At 51.9% G+C, this 24,430-nt stretch overlaps 3 protein-coding genes across 5 annotated transcripts in view; 1 reads left to right on the top strand and 2 right to left on the bottom strand.

Moving 5' to 3' along the window:
- MAP4K5 (mitogen-activated protein kinase kinase kinase kinase 5) overlaps positions 1 to 5,553 on the bottom strand; it is a 57,751-nt gene extending 52,198 nt beyond the window's left edge. The window contains exons 1-2 of one of the 2 annotated variants that reach the window (XM_032692043.1): positions 5,381 to 5,553; positions 4,987 to 5,140 (exon numbers count right to left, since the gene is read on the bottom strand). In XM_032692043.1, coding sequence (XP_032547934.1) covers positions 4,987 to 5,094 — 108 coding nt within the window. In that variant the 5' untranslated portion in view covers positions 5,095 to 5,140; positions 5,381 to 5,553. The remainder of the gene's footprint in view (positions 1 to 4,986; positions 5,141 to 5,380) is intronic. The other variant, XM_032692044.1, reaches the window with a different exon arrangement.
- Positions 1 to 24,430, bottom strand: part of LOC116788859 (maestro heat-like repeat-containing protein family member 6) — a 946,858-nt gene that overhangs the window by 200,617 nt on the left and 721,811 nt on the right. The gene's annotated exons all lie outside the window — the stretch shown is intronic.
- ATL1 (atlastin GTPase 1) overlaps positions 15,255 to 24,430 on the top strand; it is a 29,768-nt gene continuing 20,592 nt past the window's right edge. For both annotated transcript variants that reach the window (XM_032692074.1, XM_032692073.1), the window contains exon 1: positions 15,255 to 15,366. In XM_032692074.1, the coding sequence (XP_032547965.1) occupies positions 15,333 to 15,366 (34 nt within the window). In that variant the 5' untranslated portion in view covers positions 15,255 to 15,332. The remainder of the gene's footprint in view (positions 15,367 to 24,430) is intronic.

Below are 24,430 nucleotides of genomic sequence, written 5' to 3'. Positions count from 1 at the left end.
TGGTTCCATGCCATCCCAAACACCCTCCTCATGGGAAAAAAAAAAGTGTACACACAGTTCAGGCATGGCTACAGCAAACACTGCAGCCAGAAGGCTTTGATGTGCAGAGGAAGAGTGGAATCCCCCAATGTGACAGATGCTTTACGGTCATTTATCTGTGGCAGCAACTCATATTCACCAGGGACAGAAGTGCTGAGTCAGGGCTGGCCAATCCAGTTGGTTGGCAGCTGCCAAAACAATTTGTAGAAAGTTGAAAATATGTGATTAAAAACTGTCTCAGCCATAACTACTCTGGTATCAAAAGACATCAAAAAAACCCTCAATACTCCATTCTTAACCCACTGATTTTAAGTAGTAAAATGCTTTAACTGATAAGTTCTCACAATCTGTGAAATTAGAATGACATTAAGGATTATTTTCTAGATATCAAATACAGGCTCCAAACAGCCTTTGGCTGCATCAGGAACTATACTCCAGAGCTCTGAGAATAAGGCAGTGACCACACAAGCAGAGCCAAAACCTGACTCAAACTGAACACAGCCCCATTTTAATGGCAACTTTAGGAAAAAAAAAAACAAACAAAACCAACAAAATAAAATAAGTGGGTTTTGTTGTTTTAAATTGCATTTAGCAGAAGAGTCTGTGTGTGCCACAATCCAATTTCACTGCTCACTATTTCTTTGCAGCAGTGATCAGTGGCAAACCAGTGCAGGTTTCTTCTAAGTTAATGCCTTTATCTAGTGCAGGAGATTAAAAAATAATAATAACAATCCCAATACAAGAGAGACTGAGCAGGTGACTCAAGAAGGAATGAAATTTCCACGATGCTCAATAAAAATCCGTCTGGTGTTTACAGGCAGGTTCTGCCATTAATTTGGTACATTCCTCGTCCCCTGTGCTTCCTTTTAAAGAAAGCTACTGCTCCCAATCCTGCCTGGAAAACCCAAAACAAGCCAGCTTTGGAATGGCTGCACAAGGTCATGTTTGATCTCCCTGGGAGGACAGACGTCCAGCTATTCATCCCGCGGGAGCGGCGTGCGGAGGGTGCTGGGCTGAGCACATCCACGAGCTCCCAGCTCAGCTGCCAAACAAGGGCCTTCCACAAGGCCCTTCCATCAACCACCCTTTTGTTCCCCTTCTGCAAAACCAAGGGTTAGTTAAAAACTCTGTTTGGGGCACTTGCATGAAAAACCACGAAAAGCCAAGCCCCGGGAATGGTTTGGGTTGGAAGGGACCTTAAATCCCGTCTTATTCCAACCCTTTGCCATGGGCAAGGACACCTTCCACCAGACCAGGTTGCTCCAAGCCCCAGGCAACCTGGCCTTGGACATTTTCCTAAATCTCACCAGCAAACCTATTCAGAGTCATTCAAAAATACTCAGACAAAAAGCCCACGAAGGAAATCTCAGGAAGGATCAGCTCCAGTAAATTATCCCCCTAACACAGCTCTTATTTTCCAGCTCCCTTCAGGACACCAACTTCCACAGCTACACAAAACCTCGATGTTCTGATGCAACCAAATTCCAACAGCTGACCAAAACAGGCCAGTCTTGTGCTATTCCAAGTGCTTCCAGAAAACATCGTGGACTGCAGACACCCGTGTTTACACAGCTCCTGATGTGACCCTGTTATCAAACCAGCCTCGCACAAATTAAGACCACAAGGCCCTACTGAAAAGCTGCAGGTTCACTGACAGGTCACGCTGGTGTGAAAACCCATCCAGGGAAACATCCAACCACACCGTGGGAGTTTACCTGGGATGGGATCTGACCAGCCACTTCCTAGTGCTGAAGATTAAATTCCATTTACAGTTTCTGGCCTCTCGTCTAATTTTCTGCTCCAAGACACCCGTCAGCTGGATGTTTCTGCATTAACCACACACACACACACACAGAGCATCTCTTTCAGCATGAAACAGATGCATGAGCAAATTTCATGCCATTTTTAAATGCTGGTTTGGGATTTATATGTTTATGACTAAGGTAGGCAAACAGAAAAGCCAGATTAAATTTGAGAGAGTGGGGAAAAAAATACACTGTCAGCATATTATCAAGTTCTAGTGAGTTCCTAATCTTCCTTATCAGAACCTCTTTCCAAAGCCAGTAATTTAAGAGAGCTTGGCATGATGCTTTGAGAGATAAATTATTCCAATGGATCATAATTGGCTTAATAATAATATCCTCTATTAAAAAGGAAAAAAGTTTTCCCACCACAGATAACTAACACATTAGGATTTCAATGGAAATCACTTCCAAGACTGCTAGACCCAAACTTGGATCTATTTACACATGCTGTGAATAGACAAGAAGAGTTCGTTTACAGATGGTTTCTCCCCCAGCCTGAAACGCATTTTGGGGGAAAAAAAAAGATAAATATTAAAACAACATCAACAATCCAGCACTTACCAGCAATCCTACAATCAACCATTGTGTGCCCTGTGACAGACAAGAGAAATAAAACCCACAAACAGCAAGAAAACACAGCTCAGTTTTAAGCTTTCATGGCAGTAATGAAAAGCAAAGTGGGCAGGAAAATTTTAGAAAAGCCTTAAATATTCTTCTGTAACTTAATAGCGAAGAGAAATATTTGCTTAACCTCCGCCTTCACCATCCAAAAAAGAGCCAGTTACTCTAAAAGCTACCAAATGCCCCAAGAAGAATTTGAAGCATGAACCACCACCACCAGAAAGCATCTGGGGAAGAGGCAGATGTCCCACAGTCGGAGGCTGCCCGGCTCAGACATCCCAAAAACAACTGTGCTGGAGACGCTGGTGACTCATTATTAGCGAAGGAGCAGAGAAACCACTTGAAGAAGTGAGGGGAAAATTCCATGTTAATTTAAGAGCACTCTCTAGCAAACCTTCCCCGAGCTCTGCAACATAAAAACAGTCGGAGAGTCGCTAATAAATGCATTTTGTAAACACTACTGACAGCACTCAGCGAGCACAAGATTGTGCCATCTGCACTGAGACTTACCAGGGACTAAGGAAAATAAAAGTACAGTGTTTACACGTTAAGTCCTTTCAAGAAAAAAAAAGGTTTACCTTCCTTTTAAAAATTATCATAACATCAATGACTTTAAAAAATAAGTTTGGTGTGCATATTTGTCATCAGAGGCAGTGCCATCTGATTCAGTATTCCCTTGATACAGTTCCTCCCTGTTGCAGGGCTTTACAAAAACAAAGAGCAAACCAATGACCTAGAAACAAATGTGGCCTCTCAAACTACTTTAAACTCATTAACTTTATACTTCTTTCAGGCTCATAACAACGTCTAAAACGACTGCCAAAAAACTGGATTTAAACTTGCCAGGCTGCAGGTTTGGGTTTATTCCTTATCTGAAACCGTTTCAGGAGTAAAAGGCACATTTTTCATAACCCAAAGAATGGAAGGGGGAGGGGGAAGAGGGTTGTGGGGTGTTTTTTGTTTTTTTTTTTTTTGTTTAAAGGGGATATGTTTACATGGCACAGAGCAGAGCCATGAATTCAAACCAGCTCCGGAACCGGAAGCTGGATGACATGTCAGCACAGCTCTCCACTAATTACCAGGATAATGAGAAGCAGAATATTTCTTTTTCCACGAAGAGATGACACAAAAAAAAATACTTCCCTGCAACACAACTAGTTATTTCTTGTCGTGCTGCCTGGTTGTTTCTTGTCATGCTGCCCTGTACTACGCAGGCACACACACAAACAAAGCAGCTCAAGGTATTGCTGAGTTCCAGGTTTACGACAGCTGAAATGTTCTTTTTAAAGGATTTAGCGCTGGAATTCCTCGGGAAAGAAGCTGACTGATCTGGGCACAGCACCGTAGGAGGAAAAAAAAAAAAATAAAAGAGGAAGGTAAATATGCACCGTGAAAACTTTTAAAAATAACTCCCCGAGGTCATAAGTAACCATTTCAAAGGGGTGGTGGGAACGGGATCCATCTATAAAACTTCAATTTGAACATTAGCAAAGATCCCTCCCCCAGCACGAGCAATTACCGCTGCCTTTCATGTGGCACAGGAACACACCTTTCCTTGCACGCTTGGCTGTGTCAGGTCTATTTTAAACACACTCAACAAGCACTACAAAGGAAAACATCACACAGCCTCCCTTCCCATGCAGCTGAACATGCGGGTTGCCAAAGGCAGGCTGGAAGATTCAAGGCTTTCTTTAAAAGCCACCCAGCCCTAAAAGCAACCGAGCATCTGCGACGAGTGAGGAACGTCCCTGATGGATGGGGAATGTCCCTGATGAATGGGGAATGTCCCTGATGGATGGGGAAGGTCCCTGATGGATGGAGAAGGTCCCTGATGGATGGAGAAGGGGCTCGTGTGAGAGCAACACACCGGTCCTACACCTCCTGTCCCCCATAGCTGTGGTTCTGGCAACATAGATTCACGGAATCACAGAATGGTTTGGGTTGGAAGGGACCTTAAAGATCACCCAGTTCCACCCCCCTGTCGTGGACAGGGACACCTTTCACACGCACCATTTCAAGAGCATCTACTTGGCGTGCTGCACTAACTCTACCTCGTGCTGGAACTCCGTTCCAGCTTCTAAAGAGCTTTAATCTGCTTCTGCCTTTCGCGGGCTATTATTAACCTCGGGGATAAACTTGCACCCTTTTAATCAGGTGCTTTAGCTGGATGCGTTCTGGAAAACAGGTACGGGCAGCAGATATCCTCTACCTCCTCCGGCAGTAACGTGGAAAAGATCACCTGCAACATTCACCAAGTCAAGCCTCGAGCGCAAATCGCAGAATCCCAGGATGGTTTGCGTTGGAAGGGACCTTAAGGATCATGGCATTCCACCCCCGGCCATGGGCAGGGACACCTTCCACTAGAACAGGTCACTCCAAGCCCCGTCCAACCTGGCCTTGGACATTTCGAGGGATGGGGCAGCCACGGCTTCTCCGGGAAACCTGTGCCCTCACGTCCAATCCTTTTAAAGACAACTGGGAGCCCCCGGGCTGTGCCAGGGGCGGCCCCCCCGCCGCTCACCTTGTACACGTCGCCGTAGGTGCCGCTCCCGACCCGCTGGATCAGCTCGTAGTCCTGCTGCGGGTTCCGCCTCAGGATGTCCCCGCTCGCCCGCGCCGCCGGCTCCATGTCCAGCGCCGCGTCCCTCCGGGATGCTCCTACCGGCCCATGGCTCCTGCGGCGGGGAGGGGGGTCAGGGGGGGCCCGGCCCGGCCCGGCCGAGACAAAGGCGGGCGGGCGGCCGCGCCCTCCGCGGCTCCCGGGGCTCCCCGGGGCCAAGCAGGAAGCGCCGGGGCGGGCGGGGAGCGGGGCCGGGCGGGCTCGGCGGGGCGGTGCGGGGCCGGGGCGGTGCGGGGCCGGGGCCGCGGCGGCTGCGGCCCGTCCGCCAGGGCGGCCAGGCCGGGCCGGCTCCTACCTGCGAGCCGCAGCCCTTTGTCCCGCCGGAGAGGGAGGGAGGGAGGGAAGGAGGGAGGGAGGCAGAGCGGCCGCCTCCTTCTGCTTTTCCCTCCTCCTTTTCCTCCTCCTTCGCGTTCTCCTTCCGCGGCCGAGCCGCGCCGGGTCCGCTCGGGTCGGGACGGGACGGGCCCGCAGCGCCGCCGCAGCGCCCCGGCGCGGCCACGGCCGGCCCCGCTCCCCTCCCGCTCCCTTCCCTTTCCTGCCCTTCCCCTCCCCGCCCGGCCCCGCGGGAGGGGGAACCGCTGCCCCGGGGCTGTTACCGGGCGCTGCTCCCCCCCCTCGCCTCCCGCGGCCCCGGTGCCGCCGCCACGTCCGGAGCCCGTGGAGCGGTGACAGGATGGTTTGAGTTGGAAGGGATCGTATAAAGATCATCCGCCTCCAACGCCCCCTGCCATGGGCAGGGACACTTTCCACCATTCCCAGGTGGCTCCAAGCCCCGTCCAGCCTGGCCTTGGACACTTCCAGGCATCCGGGGGCAGCTACAGCTTCTCTCGGCAACCTGTGCCAGGGCCTCACCACCCTTACAGACAACAATTCCTTCCTAATATCCATCCTAAATCTCCCCTTTTGCAGCTTAAAGCCATTCCCCCTTGTCCTGTCCCTCCATCCCTTGTCCCCAGTGCCTCTCCAGCTCTCCTGGAGCCCTTTTAGGCCCTGGAAGGGGCTCTCAAGTCTCCCTGGAGCCTTCTCTTCTCCAGGTGAACACCCCCAGCTCTCCCAGCCTGGTCTCCAGAGCAGAGGTTCTCCAGCCCTCGGAGCATCTCCACGGCCTCCTCTGACCCTGCTCCAACAGGTCTTTATTGTGGAGAGACAAGTGTGGGGGCAGGAACAGCCTTTAGCCTGTGCCCCTTGGTTTGATGCAGGAGGAAAGCCCCCAGCTCGCCTATATTATATATATTTATATCCATGTGTGTTTCTACCAAACACGAGGCTGAGCTTTCCGTCTTTCACACCAGAGCTGTTCCATTGTGCACGTCCTGGTCGGGATTATCACAGCTGCCGTGGCAAAACCGAGCAGAGCTCCGGAGGCTGGGATGCTCCCACAGAGGCTCTGAGGTGCAAGAGGAAGATGCAGGACTGCTCTGGATTGCAGCCTTGCAGCCACACCATGTAATCCTTCTCGTGGGCTGATCAGGCACCCAGGGCATTTAGCTCTGTGGGCAGCCAGTGCGATGAGAGTCACACCAGAATTACCTCAGACCTGTTGGGACTTGCCCCCTTGGGCTCCCCAAGCCAAAAAAGCTTCTGTGAAACTGCGAAGTGGAAAGTATTCTGTAGCTGCCCTTCCCTCTTCGGAGGACAATTATTTTCAGCGAAGCGGCCGAAATTCCGAGCAAAACTCACCTATGGTCTCTCAGGAAACCCAGAGGTGGGGATATGGGGCAGAGTAATGCTGGAATTCGCAGTAGCATTCGCTGCACGTAAAATCATTAAGGCCTTAAAGGAGGTGTGATTTTCTAGGCGTAAAAACTACCACGTTCTCAGCGCAGGAAATACGTCTGCAGAAGTTAGGTAGGAAAAAAGAAAATCAAATGGATGCCAGATGTACGAGTCTTTTTGGTGCTCAGGATGGTTATTTAAGAACAGTTTCGGCGTTTTTGGCAGCCACACAGCCCACGCTGGTCCAATATAGTCTAATGACAATGTAGCTGGGCATTGATCCTCAGTTTAAAATGGAGTCTGGGTTTTAACCCCAAATTGGGATTTGTTTATGGGCTCGTTTGAAACTGTGTGTCAGGAGCAGGCTCCAAAATGTAACCTGCCCTGCTCCCTGGAGACAGGGGAGCTCAGGGCTGCTCTTAAAGAGGTTCCCATTTAATTTCCCTTTGTACTCTGAAAGCCTTCTACATCCTGCATGTTCTCTCCAACATAAATACCTAAGTTTTCCTGAACCCCCAACAAACAAGAAACTATTTACCCTTTAGGGAGCTGTGTTTCCTCAAGTGATTTTTAACAAAACAATTACCTCTCCCCTCATAAATCAGCTTCCTGTGCTCCTGATATGGAGCTGTTTGCGTCCTTTTTCTTTTCCCTTCCTCAGCTGAAGGTTCAGACGCTGCTTTTTACTCTATTGATTTGCTGCTCCTGACAAGCCATCGGGTGACAGCACAGGAAAAAGGACATTTCATTTTCCAGTTGCAGATGGTGCATTAAGACTTGGCCTCCTACAACATCTCACAGATCCAAGGGCTGGAATTTAATGTAAAAGCTCCCGTATTTCGTCCTTGCTGGGTTAAGTTTCATTTTCCACCTGGAGGTGTTGCTTCTCATCCCATGTTGCCAGAGGTGAAGGGTGGGCTCTCAGAGCCCATCTTGCGTTCTGAGCTCCAGTCCACCTTTCCCAGCTGAGTTTCAGTCCCTGCTGGAAGCACTACTGGGAAGGGTACGTGGATAAAACCAGCCCTGGTATTACTGCTCAATTTCTTGATTAGAAAAAACCGAGGAAAATGGAGAAAATGTCCCCAGGTTGCACCAAGGGAGGTTTAAGTTGGATATTAGGGAAAATTTCTTGATGGAAAGGGTGGTCAGACATTGGAACAGGCTGCCCACGGCAGTGTTGGAATCGCCATTCCTGAAGGGATCTAAAAACCATGTGGATGTGGCACTTGGGGACATGGGCTAGTGGTGGCCTTGGCAGTGCTGGGTTAAGGGTTGGCCTCGATCTTAGAGGGCTTTTCCAGCCTAATGATTTAATTAATGATTGTAATGAGTTGTGCAAAGCTCACAGGGCAAGGCATGGCCGGACTCTGCGCACGCTGCCAGGCGTGTTCTCCTGAACAAACACCGATTCCTGCTCCATATTTTCCGCCCTAGACCACGTCGCTTTTCTGGTCAAGCGTGTTTCGGAATGTGCTTTTATGCAGCATCTTTCTGTCTGAATGGGTCCCAGCCTTAAAAGGAATGTTAAGTGGTTTTACATAAGGCATTACGTAGGATTAGAGAATGTGAGCTGTTTGTATTGTAGTCTTAGGAGGAAGAACAGCCAAGGTTATTTTAACGAGACACTGACCGAGATTCATCTGGTAATGGGAGATGCAGGAATTTCTGACTGAACAATGTTCATGAAGGTGGTTTTAAAAGCAGCAAAATGTGGATGTACGTTCATTGGCAAATGAGAAACGCTGAGGTATGAAACAGCAGCATGAAGAAAAGATACTTCAGTCTCTACTTTTTGTAAATATCTTTAATTTCACGTGGTCTAACAATGTCACGCGGAAGGTATTCAAAAACTGCTGCAGCATCTTCCCTATGATTTGAGATGTATTTTTTTCCTAAGTTTGTGGTTTGGGTTTTTCAGGCTGGTTTTCCTCCCCAGTGGAACACACACTGTTGCTACACCCTGTCTTGCCACGAGTGAAGTGCCTGCCCCAGAGCCATTCCCAAATCTCTGCAGGCACCTTTCCACCCCTGAGTCCAATTCTTCTTGGCATCACTTGGGGGGCAGCTTTCAGTGCTGTTAATGCTGCTTCACCTGCCTGCTGAGCTCTGCTACTGGGATCCAGAATAAGAGGGATAGGGAAGGCTTTGGGGGGTCCCAAATGGCCTCTGGCTGCTGGAATGGCCCTGTGGGGACAGTTGGGGTGGCAGCTGCTGTGGGCACAAGATGACAAGTACCAAAATGCCTGGAAAAATCTAAAGAGCAGAAAGAGGGAGAGGTCTTGGCAAGATGGATGGAGAGAACACAGCCAAGGGAATAGCTTTAGGCAGGAGAAGGAGGCCTGTTAGACGCTTCTTATGTCCAGCTTGGGAATTCACTTGGGAAATGCCAACATAGACTGAGGATCTCTCCAGTGGTTGTGCTGAGGATGCTCTGGGAAGAGAGAAGCCTTTTCAGGCTGTCAGGAGCCTTGTCTCCCTTGCAGGAGCAGGAGAATTAAGTGAGGCACAGCTCAGAGCCTTGTGCACGGATTTGTTTTTCACGGAAGGAAGAGGAGCACTGTGGCTATACATTATTTTTGTGTCACCCTGTTTACGTAGATGTATCTCAGGGGACTTTGCAGCTGATTGTGCTGTTTGCATTCAAAGGAAGGAAACCAGCTGGATGCCCTTCCCTCCCATGTGCACGTGCAGGAGGGCAGAGGTGAAGCCCGGCAGCTCCACCAACAGCAACAGCTCAGCACGAGGATGCAGGAAAATGTGGCCATTCCACTAAAAACAGCACCAACAAGGGGCATTCAGAGCACTGCCTGGAAACCAGGCTGCTTCCCACGTTTCCAGGTGCACAAACCTGGCTGGAACATATTGCAAATATCTTGCTGAATCATCCAGGCAGGTGGATTTGGTTGGCCCTGCCAAGGGGAGCTGGAAGCCTTTTCCTGGCCGAGGTGTATCTTCAAGGGGAAATCCTAGAAACAAACTTGGCACGCCCAGGGCTTGGCTTGGACTCACTAAAGCCACGTTGCAAAAAAGAAAAGAGGCTGGTGAGGAAGGATGTTTTCAATGTAATGTCCATCTGCCTGTCGGTGCAGGAAAGAACAAATGGAAAACAGCGTCGGAAATAGATGGGAAGTTGGGCTTAGGAGAGATCTTACTGACCTCTAAATGAAAATCATGAGTTGGAAGGGACCCACAAGGATCATCCAGTCCAACTCCTGGCCCTGCACAGGACACCCCAACAATCCCACCCTGTCCCTGAGAGCGTTGTCCAAACCCTCCTGGAGCTCTGGCAGCCTTGGGGCCGTGCCCACTGCCCTGGGGAGCCTGGGCAGTGCCAACCACCCTCTGGGGGAAGAGCCTTTCCCTAATAAAGATAAATAAGAGGACCACAGATTGTGCAAAGGCAGCCCCTGATGTAAAACCAGGCCTGTGGGCTTGGTTTGGTTGAAGTTTTGTGCTGATGGCTCTATATCTCCGTATTTTTTTTTTTATTCTTAAGTAGCTCCTTCAGTTTCCAGAGCATCTTCCAGAAGGCAGGGCCTTCCCAGTGACTGATTAAGCAAGTAATTGAATTAACTGCTGGAATTCTGTCTCCTCCACAGTGAAATACCTCTGTTGCAGCCCTAGTGTGCAATCCTGTTTACAGAAGCAGCAAGGATAATTCCTTTGGCTGCAAAGCCCCTGTAAATGTAGGCGGCCATAGCACAACTCGGGGTGAGAAATGGGAACAGCAGGAATAGCAGGATTTCCTAAGCAACAAAGATCTGCTTCACTTAAAATATTTCAGTGAGGAAAAAAAAAACAAACAAAAAAACAACAGAAAGATGTTAGGGAGGCTTTAGCTCCAGGAGCGGGGAAAAAGCTGTTTTGATATTTCCTAGGAATTGTGGCCTCTTAACCCAAGAATAGAGTGCAGAAATTAAAACAGCAATGACAAATGGGTAATTTCTCTCTACTGAGGAGACATCCCCTTGCTCCACACAGACTCCTTTGACTTTCCCATGCAGCTAAGAAGAAGCAGTGAAGGAGCTAAGCCTGAGAAGGCAGAAGTGATAACAAAAACTGCGTGGAGGAAGCGAACAATTCCAGGATCCCTGGATAACCACAGATCTGTCACCTGGAGGGGCTCAGGCAACGCCTTGTCGGTGGCATGGCAAGGAAAACCCGTGTGGATGGCACCGTTTCCCTCAGCAGCAAGTCCGTGGTGGCACCTGAGCAAGAGCAGAGCCTTGGCAGCGTCCCTTTGGCACCTCTTACGTAAGTGTTGCACAACGAGGGGCCGGGGATATGAAAAGCAACTCTAAGAGCCGCCTGGGTAAGTGGGACAGTCGAATCAAGGTAAATTATGAAACGGCTCCTGCCACTGCTACACATGAGGGACTTAATTCCAGGTTTTCTCCTCGTTCTGGGGCCTTCCCAGTGCTGTATCTCCCGTCGCACCGATCGGGAACCGCCTGCTCCGCTCTGTCTCTCCGTGGTGTTTTCTCTTTTTGCCTTGATTTGGCGTCATTTCTCCTCAAGAATCCTTCCATTCCGTGCCCATTCAGCACATCTGCTGTGGAATCAGCTCTTCGTGATCTGGCAGCTCGGGCAGCAAGAAAGGAAAGATGCTTCCCGGGAAGGGCTGTTTGCAACTGGGAAAATAAAGGGAGGATGAATCGGTGGAGCGGAGGGATGGATGAAAATTAACAAATGCTGAGTCACCCTCGGGAAACAAAATCATCTGCAAACGCCTCAACTTGGGATCATAGGAAATAATGCAGGAAAAGGCATTGGGAGTTCATGGAGACCATTCCCCTGGAACAGCACAGGATCAAACCTCTCCGCTCCTCTTTCATTTGAACGCCACGTGCCATGATGGCAAGAGAAAAGGAGAAAATGCCAGTAAATGGGGCAGTACAAGCTCGACCTTAGCAGCAATTCTCAAAGGGAATGAGGAAAACAGGACCTGAGCCCATCTTAGTTTAATTAGACTTTCAAATTAGCAGATTTCCTTTTCCATCCTCCTTTTTTTCCCCTCCCCTCTCCATTTCCCAGCTGCTTCTCTACTCATCTCCTCTTTCAACCCATCTGAACCCCTCTGAGTGTCCAGCAGAAGAAATATCCCCTCAGAACACCAATTTCTTCTCTGCTACATTGAAGCAGCAACAGGCATGTGCAATTTTGGGGATTATTTACAAAAATTCTAATGGAGCTTCTGCAGGGCTGAGCTCCTCATGGTCACAGTGCCCAGCAGGATCCAGCTCCCTGCCACGTGAGCCAGCACTTCAGCAAGCCAAAATGAGCCAAAATTATGTGTTTCATCCTGATGCTGTAAACACAGGGAAGAAGCCGACCGGGAAGGCAGTCACAGAGTATTGGAGAAGGCACTCAGGAATTAGGTATCAGCATATCAATGGGAGCACAACAACACATGGCTTTGGCAGGGATCAGCTGCCTGGAACAGCAAATTGGTTCGGTTTTGAATGTTTTTCCCGCTGTCAAAGATGAAGAGCGGATCCTGCCGGCTCCTGTGATTCCAGCAAAGCTGGATGGCCACCGGCTTTCCCCGACCGCTGCAGGCCTGAGTCCAGAAATGAGAAGCGTTCTCCCAAAATCTGCTCCTGCAGATACAGTCTGGGGCTCAGTTCCCTCTGGTGACCACCACATTTCCAGTTTAATGGGTTGTTCCTTGAGCACTTGTAGTGGTTTGGACTTCGTTTTCCCCCAGAGGATAAGAAAAGTGGTAGACCCCAAGGGGTGGAAACCCCTGGAAGTTTTGAATTTCTGTCCAATGAGCGCTCCTGCAAAAAATGTAAACATATCACAACCAGACCGGAAGAGAAGAGTTGTAGTTGGAGGGAAGAAGAAGGTGGCCATGTTGTGAGCCACGAGGAAGGGGCTCTGAGCCCCACAGGGGGGGGCTTTGGCCCCCCAGCCCCAGCTGGGGCCTGTGGGGACCTGGAACAGCATAATGCTGGGCTAGGTGCCTATAGTTATGCTGGGAGATGTTTTCTCCATCGTGGGCAGTGGCCATGGGCAGTGGCCGGAGAAAGCAGCAGCTGGCACTGACCAGAGAAACGGTGGCAGAGAGCCAGAAGAGATAAGACGGAGCAACAGAGACATGCAGCACCAGAGAAAGAACTCCTGGAAGGAGAGCTGAGGAAGAGAGAGTCAGCAGCAGAGTTCTACAGAGTTCTGGGGGTAAGAACTGATACCAGACCCCCCAAAACTCCTTTGAGACCTCCTGGAAGGAGGAAGTTGATGGACTCTTACTTGAAAGAGCCTTGAAGTGCAACATGCACTGCAGAGAAGAGCTGAGAAGCTCGGACGTCCTGAGAGCTCAGCCAGGACGGTGTGGGAGGTTGGCCTTGAGGCCCTCCCTTGCTGCAAGCTACAAAGAAGCTCGCAGCCTGAGACAGGGCACAGAGGCCCTGCAAGGAGCTTGAATCTCCTGAAGATACCAGACCGTCACGAAGACCCCCTGTGCTTCGTGATATGACGTGGTGATACGACCTTGTCTGGGGTGACGAAGCCCACGGAAGACCACTCGTTTGGAGAGACGAGTGGCCGAGGGGGATACCCCCTCGTGTGTGCTGGCAGAGATCCAGCAATCAGCTGCTACAAGAAACAACAGAGAGAGAGAGCCTGCTGCCTTAGAAGATGCTGCTGCTTAGTGACTGCTACTCTGAAGAAGCTGCTGCCCTGAGAGACTGGAAGGGATCTGTCTCTTCTTTCCCTCCTGGACTTTTATTTGGAGGGGAGAAGAGATCTGATCCATTGTAAATACTTATGTCATGGTAGAGATAGTTGTAGTCGTGTGTATAATGTATTGTAGTATTTATTTGTACAGTCATTGTAATATATTCCCTTTCCCCATTCTGAGTCTGGTTGTGTTTTGTCTGGAAAAAAACCCATCTCACATTGGGTTGAGATGTGGGAGGGGGGATGGAGCTAGGGAATTGGAATTTGGGCTATCTCAAACCATGACAGCACTGTGCTGTGCATCTTCCAAAGAGCAGCACTGGGATGCGGCTTCAGAGACAGGTCGACTCCAGCAGCTTGTTGGAATCACAAATGTGGGCAAACACTGGGTGAGGATGAGCGTGGTCCACAGGGAAAGAGTGGGAATGAGCAAACTCCCTGTGGCTGGCATTGCCCAGAAAGCCAAACACACCCTGGGCTACATCCCCAGCGGTGTGGGAGGGGATTATTCCCCTCTACTCTGCTCTTGTGAGAGAACCCACCTGGAGTTCTGTGTCCAGCCCTGGGGCTCCCAACATAATGAGCATGTGGAGGTGCTGGAGTGAGTCCAGAGGAGGCCACAGAAAGGCTCTGAGGGCCAGAGCCCCTCTGCTCTGGAGCCAGGCTGGGAGAGCTGGAGGTGTTCAGCCTGGAGAAGAAAAGGCACTGGGGAGACTTTAGAGCCCCTTCCAGTGCCTAAAGGGGCTCCAAGAGAGCTGGAGAGAGACTTGGGACAAGGGCCTGGAGTGCCAAGATGAGGGGGAATGGCTTTCCACTGCCAGAGGGCAGGGTTAGGTGGGATATTGGGAAGGAATTCCTGGCTGGGAGGGTGGGGAGGCCCTGGCACAGGTTGCCCAGAGAAGCTGTGGCTGCCCCATCCCTGGAAGTGTATCCTAGGCCAGGCTGGGAGGGGTTTGAAGCAACCTGGTCTAGTGGGCACCCCTATGATCCCAGTGCCCTGGCAGGGTGTGGGAGCATCCTGTCTGTGCTGGGTCCCCCATCCACGGACCCCTGTGGGTGGGTGCCCAGTAACCCAAACAAACCTGGTTCCCCAGACAGGGATGCCTCCAGCATCTGGGTGCCCATGGGGGTGTCCAGTCTCCCTCAGGTGTGGATGCCTCCAGGTGTGGATGCTCCCCATGATCCCAGTGCCCTGGCAAGGGTGACCTGGATGTGGGTGCATCCTGTCTGTGCTGAGCCCCCCATCCATCTCCCCTGTGAGTGGGTGCCCACGGGGGTGCCCAGTCCTCCCTGAGGTGTGGATGCCTCACATGTAGGTGCTCCCATAACCCCAGTGCCCTCCTGCCAGGAGTGACCTGGATGTGGGACCATCCTGTCTGTGCTGAGTTCCCCCACCCATGGCCCCCTACGGATGGGCACCCTTGAGAGTGCCCAGTGCCCCCAAGGTGTCGATGCCCCCTGGGTGTGAATGACCCCACGATCCCAGTGCCCTGCTGCCAGGACTGACCTGGATTTGGGACCCTCCTGTCCATGCCAGAGCCCCCCATCCATCCCCCCCGCCGCGGGTGGGTGGGTGCCCAGGGGGGTGCCGCGGGGCCCCCGCTGTGTGTGTGTGTGTCTGTGTGTGTGTGTATCTGTGTGTCTGTGTCTGTGTGTATCTCTGTGTGTGTGTGCCCCCCAGAGCGCGTTGCCCGCCGCTGCCCGGGGGCCGTGCCGGGCCGTGCGGCGGGCGGGGATGGTGCGGCTCCCGCCGGCTCCCCCGCCCGCCCCGCGCCGCCGCCGCCGCCGCAGCCCCGCCAGACGCAGCGCGGCTCGGAGCGCGCACGGAGCCTCCTCCCGCAGCCGCCGCCATGGCCCGGAACCGCCGGGACAGGAGCAGCTGGGGTAGGAGGCGATGGCTCGGCGGGGGCAGCGCGGACAATGCCGGGCCTGCGGCGGCCGCGGCCCGCGCCGGGGCGGGGCTGCGGGGGCACCGCGCGGGCGGGGGGCTCGGCCGGCCCGGGGCGGGGGCGGCCCGGGGCGGGATCCCTCTGAGGGGGCACACGGGGATTTAGGAGTCCTCACGGCATCCCTGCGGGGCCGGGGGTCCGCCCGTCCCGCCCGCCCGGCCGGCGGGGCTGGGATGGGGGTGCGGGATGGGGGTGCCCCGCGTTCCGCGGCCTCGCTGGGGCGCGGGCCGGGCGGGGTGTCCCCGGCTCGGGCTTGTCACGGCCCCGCGCCCCGCCCGGGGCCCGACACCCCCCGGCAGCTCTCCCGGGAGCCCCGCGGCTGCCCCGGCTCCCCTCAGCCTGCCCGGACACCCCTCGCCCTGTCCCTGGTGTCCCCTCGGTCCCGGAGGGGAGATGTCACCTCAGCCACCACCCCACGTCACCCGGGAGCAGGCATCCCCCTTACTCCCAGCCCACCTCGTCCAGGAGCAGGGATCCTGCTCACCCCACCCTATCTCACACAGGAACAGGGAATCCCGCTCACCCCCATCCTGCCCCATCCGAGGGGCAGGATCTCCCTCACCTCCAACCCATCTCATCCAGGTGTCCCACTCACCCTCACTCCACCTCATCCAGGGGCAGGATTCCCCTCACCCCGACCCCACCTCATCCAGGAACAGGGAATCCCGCTCACTCCCATCCCACCTCATCCAGGGGCAGAGACCCCCCTCACCCACATCCCACCTCATCCAGGGGCAGGAATCCTGCTCACCCCACTTTCCTCAGTCAGAGCCACTGGCCTTCCCCAGCGGCTCACCCCTCCGGAGGGTTTTTCCCATTTCTGGGAGCCATAGGGCTTTGTTGTCGTGGTGCCTGCCCCTTCCAGAGAAGGGGCCATTTTAAACCCATCCCCTCACAACCCTCCCTGAGGCCGGGGGATTTGGGAGCCGAGCAGGGTGACGGGGGAGGAGGAAGTTCTTCTGTGGCGTCTTCCTGCAAGGCTTCAGTTCCCTCTGGAGCCGCCTGGATCCTCCAGCGGCTGCTGCTTCCCACTGGATCCAAAGCTGGTCCCACAGGTGGGCTGCACCCAGCAAGGGCCTCCTCCACCTTCACGTGTCGCTTCACCCACTGCCACTGCCACGCTGTTCCGTAGGAAATCAGGATTTATCCAGCCATTTTCCGTTATTTGAGGCTGCTGGGGAGAGTAATTTGCCATTTCCTCCGGAGTCATATTCCGTGTGAGCTCACTCACCGGTGCTCCAGGTATCCTGGCTCCTCAGGCGGAGCGGGGTGAGCTGAGCTGTGATGTTTAGATACACAAATTACATCCTAATTTGCGTAGATGAGTGTAGGGTTTCCCATGGTAATGATTAACAGTTCAGAGACAAGCTCCAGGAAATGCTGGGATAACGGAGTGTGTGATCCGAGCCAGCGGAGCGGGTAGGGGGAGAGCTTTTTTGGGAGGGTGAGGGGTGGAAAATTAGCAAAGCTCATTTGATCGGCGCCGTGTTTGACCGTGACTTGACGAGGGTCGTCAGATCCTCGGGTAAACCGGAGGGAAAACTTGCCAGGGAATGTGCTGCCGTTCTCAGCTTTGTCTCACAGAGCGTGTGACAGACGTGTCAGCCCCGCGCGTGTTGGGAATTGCACACACGTCCACGCGCTGGTGCTTTCCCTTCAGGTCCGGATGGCAGGAGAAGGGAAAGCAAATGATACCGGAAGGGATGGAAGCGTGGAAAACATCATCTTGGGAAGTACAACCTTGGTCCAGCAAGGCTCAGCCTGTGCTGCTGCTGAGCCCCGCTCCGGTGAAATGTGATGTGTCACTGAGTTGATGAACTCTCCCCTTAGATTCTCTACAAGAATCTGGAAGCATCCACGGATCCAAGTTGGATCTCTGTGGGATCAGCCGCCTTCCCCACAGCTCAGAATCATACCCTACATCCCACAGACGTTTTACCTATTCCTAGAGGATTTCCTGGGGCTTTGCCGGGCTGGTTGACATTGCAAGTAAGAAATTAAGAGAGCAAAATGCCTCTATTTTTTACTAGGGGGGAAAAAACCCAAACAAACTCCACCTCTAATAGATTTATTTATTCTATTTATGCAACAAAACCTCATTGCCCTGAACGCTGTGTTTACATCCAGTGACTGCAGCATTGTCCGGTGACATCAGTCCATGGGGTGATTATTCCTCTGCTACATTTTTCAGCTGGCCAAGGAGGAGGCTCAGGCTTTTCCTGAAGCTGAGGAGGAAAGGAGAAAGTCCTTGCTTTGTTCTAAAAATGGGCTTATGGGTCATTAAAAATATTAGCGCTATTTTGAAACGGATCAAACTTTGTCCCAGTTACTCAGGCCTGGAAACAGGCAGCTGCTTGGTGTAACCCCTCCTTTGTTTCGTGAAAATAACTGAGCTTTTTTAAAAGCTCACAGAGCAAGTTGGGGTGAGCGAGTGGGGGGTGTTGCCCCCGGTCAAAGCTGGCTCGCTGTCACATCCCTGGGAGCTCATGTAGTGGGGTGTGATGCACCCAGAGCAGGATTTAGCCTTGGGCTAAAGGTCAGCATAAGGTTATGCCTCATTTAAGGCTCTTCCTGAACGTGCTAAGTGGTGCACAGACCTCACAACTGCTGCCAGTTGAACGGTTGAGGCAGCTGAAGATGATAAAAAAATCACTGTGAGTAGGGGACCCTGCTTTTCCCAAAATAAGGATTGTTAGTTGAAATCCTGCTTAGCATGAAGTCCAGCCAGCTCAGGGAAGGTTTGTAGTAGATTACACTGATTTTCTTTCCTGAAATTGTTTGTGCTTGGCAGTTGCTGATGCTCAACAGCCTGCTCCCCCCAGTCCAGTAAAACCATTAGAGATCCCCTCTCCCAGTTGCTCCTTTAAACAGCAAGGACTGGAACAAATTGTGTCAAATCTCATGTTTCCCCTCGTGGCCCATGTTGCAATTGGAATGACCCACCCATCAAGAATTCAGTTGTAAAACCATGAAAGGGATTTCAGAGGTTATAGGTACTTCGTGGTGGGGGTTTTCAAGCTGGATAGGAGATTTATGAGAGCTCCTAACGGGAGCCAGGAAAGGCCAGGAACTGTTTTGAAGAGAAGGGGCTTGTTTCCAGCACAGGCCAGGCTGAGATCATCCCTGCCACGCACTTGGGCTGCACAGCAATGGGTTAAACTGGGAAGAAAAGGATGATTTTGGTAGGTTGTTTTTCCTTTCTATTTGTTATTTGATTTCTGACCTTTTATGGTGGGTTTTCAGATTCCACTTCCTGGCATTTCTTTGTGAGTCCAAGTGCTGGGAACCTGACAAGTGAAAGCTGAGATGTTTCAGACAGAGGGGCCTTTACACAAAAAGCCAGAAATATTCACAACTAAATGCCTGGCTTGTAAATGAGGGGGAAAAAATGAAGTACTGGGACTTGAAAGAAGAGACAAGACAACATTACAACATAAATATGATCATAGAATCATGGAATGGTTTGGGTTGGAAGGGGCCTCTAAATGTCATCTCGTTCCAACCCCCCTGCCATGGGCAGGGACACCTTCCACTAACCCAGGTTGCTCCAAACCCCGTCCAACCTGGCCTGGAACACTTCCAGGGATCCAGGGGCAGCCACAGCATCTCGGGGCAACCTGTGCCAGGGCCTCACCACCCTCCCAGCCAGGAATTCCTTCCCAATATCCCATTTAACCCTGGAGTTGGTTGTGTCTTGCTGCATTTTCCCTGCTAAGCCCATGGATGAGAAGCAGCACATGGAAATATTGTTTAGGGCCTGAGTGATGTTCAGGGGCAGAGGGATTTATATTAACTCCCCTGGATCACTGACTGGAACCTTCTCCAGAGGGGGAAGGAGATTGGGATGGGTGTTATTATGCTCTGGGAGGCACAAGGTGGATCATTTCTGGAAGTCGCTTCAATCCAGAGAGACTCCAGTTCCCTTGTTCCTGCCAGAAATGCTCCCACTTGCCTTCAGCTGAAGGAAGGTGGAATGTTACAGCAGGAAAGGAACTGAACGTGAATTTCCCAAATGGGGTGGAGGCTCTGGAGAAGGGGCTGAACTCTGCCAAGCCCACAAAGTATATATTGAGTATTTAAGGCTCTCTATGCACATAAACGTTTTCTCCAGACTGTAATTGCTTTTAATGCTGTATCCTAGGATTCTGTGGCATGTTTACCAAACTTTAATTTTCAGGCAATTTTAGCAACAAAAGGGTAAAAATAATTTCATGTCAGAAATTACTAAATCCAGCACTGGTGGTGGAGATGAAGGGAGGCTGTTGCTGACAAACAGAGCAGATGAATGACCATGCAGAAAATGTGTGCTGGGGGTGAAGCAGGAGTTTTGGAGATGTATTCCTGGAAGTGTTCCAGGCCAGGTTGGATGGGTCTTAGAGCAGCCTGGTCTAGTGGAAGGTGTCCCTGCCCATGGCAGGGGGTTGGAATGAGCTGGTTTCTGGTTTGCTTCATTCCCAAGGTAGCTGTGTGCCTGTGTCTCTGAAGCTTGCTAATAAGGAGCTCAGCCTGGGAATTCCACAGCAGCAGGAATTGCTGTTGCTTCAGAGCCAGCTGAGCACTGGAGCTTCAAGTGAGTGGTAGTAAGTGTTGTCATTAAAAAGCTTCACGTTGGACTTTGGCATTTGAGGTGTTGTAACAGACAGATTTGGTGGCTGGTGATCATCCAAGCTCTTGTTTCTGTCAGCGTTCACCCAAACCACTCGTGTTATCAGCAGGATCATTCATCTCCTTGTTCCCTCTGCCAGAGGGAGAAGGGGCTGAGCTGGCCACGCTGGAGCAGAGGTGCTGCCAGCTGGGTGACTCAGGGCTGGCAGGAAGGAGGTGCACTCCATGTCCTGCCACTGCTCCAAAAAAAGCAAGGGATGAGTATGAAGCCTGGCAGCAGCAGCCACTCCGTTCAGCTCCCTGCTCCAAGAATCCTGGGGCGCAGAGGAGCGGGATGCTCGCCAGGAGAACGTGGGAGTGCAGGTTGGATTGGGCAGGGGTGTTAGTTCTGCTGTGCTGTTGGGGTGTGAGAGTTTGCCCTGACTTTGGAGAGGACAGTTTGGGATCTCAAAGGGAGCCTGCCAAGTGTGGCCTCTGACAGTCACAGAATCAGTTATGTTGGAAAAGACCTCTGAGATCAGGGAGTCCAACCTGTGACCGATCACCACCTTGTCAAGTAGACCATGGCACTAAGTGCCACATCCAGCCTTTCCTTGAACACCTCCAGGGACAGCGACTCCAGCACCTCCCTGGGCAGCCCATTCCAATTGACCTGCCATTCTTGATTACTGAAGGACAGGGCTCATTTTTTCCAGGACAGTTTTCTTCACCTGTTTATCAGTTTTCTTCACCTGTGCAGCTCCCTGGGTGCAGATCTTCATCCCGAGCTCTGTCACTAACCCATCACTTCCACAGGTTCATGGCAGAGCTGGAATTACATCTGTATTTCCAGACTGGGAAGGTGCAATTGATTTCCAAATAGGATCACAAAAAGGTCTGGCTCTGCCTTCCCATTCCCTGCTGCATTTCCCAGACCACCAGCCCCTGGTGTAAGGGGACAGCAGGAGTCCTGACAGAGGTGAATGTGACACTTCAGGGGGGCTTGGTGGCTCTGGTTAGTGGATGGGCAACACCTGGGGCTTTCCCTGGGATCCTCTGAATCCATGGGGCTGAAAAAATCCCAGCAGAGGTGTGAGCAGGGTGCAGGGAGGGTTGTGTGGCCAGCAGTGACCTGGATGCAGGAGTTGCATGGAGAGAGACTATTTACAATGGCCTGGAGTGCCAGGACAAGGGGGGGAATGGCTTTACACTGAGAGAGGGCAGAGTTAGGTGGAATACTGGGAAAAAATCCTTCCCTGTGAGAGTGGTGAGGCCCTGGCACAGGTTGCCCGGAAAAGCTGTGGCTGCCCCATCCCTGGGTGTATTCAAGGCCAGGTTGGACAGGGCTTGGAGCAACCTGGGCTAGTGGAAGGTGTCCCTGCCCACGGCAGGGGGGTTGGACCAAGGTGAGTTTTAAGATCCCTTCCAACCCAAACCATTCCAGAATTCCATGATATAGAAAGGAGTGGTGACTCTGTGTGTCATTAAAACCAGCTTGGGAGCCTTTCTGTCCTGCTGGCCTGGAGCTCTTGGGGAGCACGGTGTGGGCAGGACCGCAGAGCACGGATGGGTGTGAGAGAGGGCTTTGCCCAGCCGTGGTTCCTGCTCCACCCTCTCAAAGACAGTCTCCCAGGAGCACCTCAGTCTAGACACCTTATGGCAGCCCCTTGCTGAGGGAATTTGCCAACTCACAGCCAGGCCAGGCTCGGTGCCTCGGGATGCAGCCCTGCCCTGCGTGCATCCTTTGTGCAGGATCGACACAGGTTACTGCTGAACAACATCCCCCCTGCCCTGGCAGTGTGTGTGCACTGCTTCCATGCTTTATTTCCCATTTTTCCCTCGTTAGCTGGATGAGAAGCAGAGCTCTGCGCCAGCCTGTCTGGGAGAGGAGGAGAGGATTCCTGGTGCATGCTCAGAGCGCTGCCGCCTCTCAGAGCCTCCCCAGAGCCCTGCTGATCATCACTGCCTGTCATGTGGCACATGAATTCAGCGTGAATAGAGGGAGCAGAACTCATGTCCCAGCAGCAGCCACGCTGAATGTGATCAGTGCAAGGGGGACAGCAGCTTGGAGAGGGATGTGTGGCTTTGCCAGAGCCGTTGTGGAGGGCAGATAAGCTTCCTGGAAGCTGAAGCTCTCTGGAGAGGGATGGGGGCTGACTGTAAGCTCTGTTCAGGGCTTGGCTCGTGGTGTGCTTGGTGGCACTGTGATACGTGAGTGGTGTAAAAGGCAGCTGCAGAAAGGACCCACAGGGATATCACTGCTGATCAAACTAATCCCTGGAGAGCTGCTGATAAGCAGCCTGACACAGTCGATACGGGGATACTCTATTCCAAGGAAATAACAACAAGTTAAAGATTCCCATCAAGCCTCTATTTTCTCCCCTTGGTGTATTGTGTCTTTCAGTGTGGTAACTTGGTTTGAATACCCTCAGAATACAGCACTGCATGACATCTGTGTGTTTGTGTGGGTGACATCTGAGCTGGGGTTGTTCAGCTGGAGAAGAGATGGCTCCAGAGAGACCTCACTGTGGCCTTCCAGTGCTGAGAGGTGGCTTACTGAAAGGAGGGAGAGTGACTTTTTACATGGGCAGATAGTGGTGGGACAAGGGGGAATGGGTTTAAGCTAAAAGAGGAGGGATTAGTTTGGATATTAGGAAGGAATTCCTGGCTGTCAGGGTGGGGAGGCCCTGGCACAGGTTGCCCAGAGAAGCTGTGGCTGCCCCATCCCTGGGTGTGTCCCAGGCCAGGTTGGACAGGGCTTGGAGCAACCTGGGCTAGTAGAAGGTGTCCCTGCCCATGGCCGGGGGTGGAATGAGATGGCCTTTAAGGTCCCTTCCAACCCAAACCACTCCAGTATTCCATGATTTCAGCAGGGGGATCGGAGCCCAGGCTGCCCACCCTGCTTTCCACAGGCAGTGCTGAGATGATGAGACTCCTGGGATCCAAGGAAGCACGAGAGCAGGGCTGGCAAGTTGGCTTTCTCAGGCCCTGGTCTGGCAGGCTGTGTTTGCACAGATGATGGGACACGGCTGCCTTTCATCCTCTGGGATGAAATATATTTATTGTGCAGGCTCATTTCAGGACAAGGCTGATTTATTAGTGGCTCTCTGGGAAGCAGTCAGCACTTCTGTGTCCTGTTCTTCCATAGCTGAGGAAGAACAGGCTTCAGCAAGCATTCACCAAAGGTTGCATAATTAGTGGCATGGAATTTACCTGATTTATTCTCCTCTAGGAGCTGAAATACATTAGACATGTCTGTCAGTCTGCACACAGGCACAATGTGAAATAGGCTGCTTTAATTTAATTCATTTTAGCCAAAAGTCAGTCCTAGACCAGTTGGAGAATGTTAATGTGTTGGTTTTTTTTTTAATGCTGTCTGACAGTACAAATGCAAATTCTGCTCTCCTTCCCCTTTCCCGCTTGGAATCGCCATATGGAAAAGAGAACGTGGCTTCCACCCCGCTTCGGAGCCATGGCAATGAGCTGTTATGAAATGGGGAAAAGGAGCTGTATCCTGACAGTTTCTGAACGAGCAGCTGGAGAATTGACGTAATCGCAGGGCGCCAGGAGAGGGCCGGGAGAGAGGAGGAGTCATCCCAGAAAATGAGTAAAAACAAAACTGTGTTTAGGAAAGCTGAGCCCTCCTTCCTTTCCTTTTTGGCCGGATGGTGTTTTGCCATTGCCAGGTACAGCTTCCTTCGAAGCAAATAACTCATTTCTGGCCAGAAAAGACCAGTTCAGGTAAATGATTTCCAGTAACGTGCAGCCATCTTATAAAATTAATCCCTGGCTCTCCAGTGGGGCAGATAATCTAATAAGCAGAGCATGGAAGTCTCATCACATGGAAGTAAATATGAAAATAATTATGAAAAAGGTAAAGTTCTGTCTGCCAATGGCACACACGAAAGAAGCAGAGACAACAGGGATGAAATTAGTTCAGAGACCTGCTTGATATGATCTCTCTCTCCTGATGTCTCCAATGAGCTGGGAAATCAATACATCCTGCTCATAATACCTTGTGTTTTGCCCCTGTGTTGTGCAAACAGTCTGATATTCCTGGTGTTGAGGTGATGGAATTAAGGACACCGTGGCTGCTTTGGGCTGTTACCTGTGTCTGGAGACATTCTCCCAAAACCTGCCAATATCTCCTTGAAAAAATTATTCTCCTTCAGATTCTGATGTTTTGAAAGGACAGAACGATCTCTGCTCGTCTGCACTGGTTGTTGCTCTTCCCAGCAGCTGAACTGGAGGGAGGGGAAAACCTGGGAGATCCCATCCAGGCACCAGGGGCTGGAATCTGGCACCAGCTGTCCCTCTGGAAGCAGGAGGGCAGGGACTCTCCTCAGTCCTCTGTGCTGGTGCATCTCTGTCAGACAGTGGAGGGTGGGATTTGCTTCCAGTTGATCTGTGAGAGC

This window comes from Chiroxiphia lanceolata, chromosome 6, assembly GCF_009829145.1.
Source record: "Chiroxiphia lanceolata isolate bChiLan1 chromosome 6, bChiLan1.pri, whole genome shotgun sequence".
Taxonomy (NCBI): domain Eukaryota; kingdom Metazoa; phylum Chordata; class Aves; order Passeriformes; family Pipridae; genus Chiroxiphia; species Chiroxiphia lanceolata.
The sequence above is the reverse complement of the archived record's forward strand: the minus strand, read 5'-3'. Positions and strand labels throughout refer to the sequence as shown.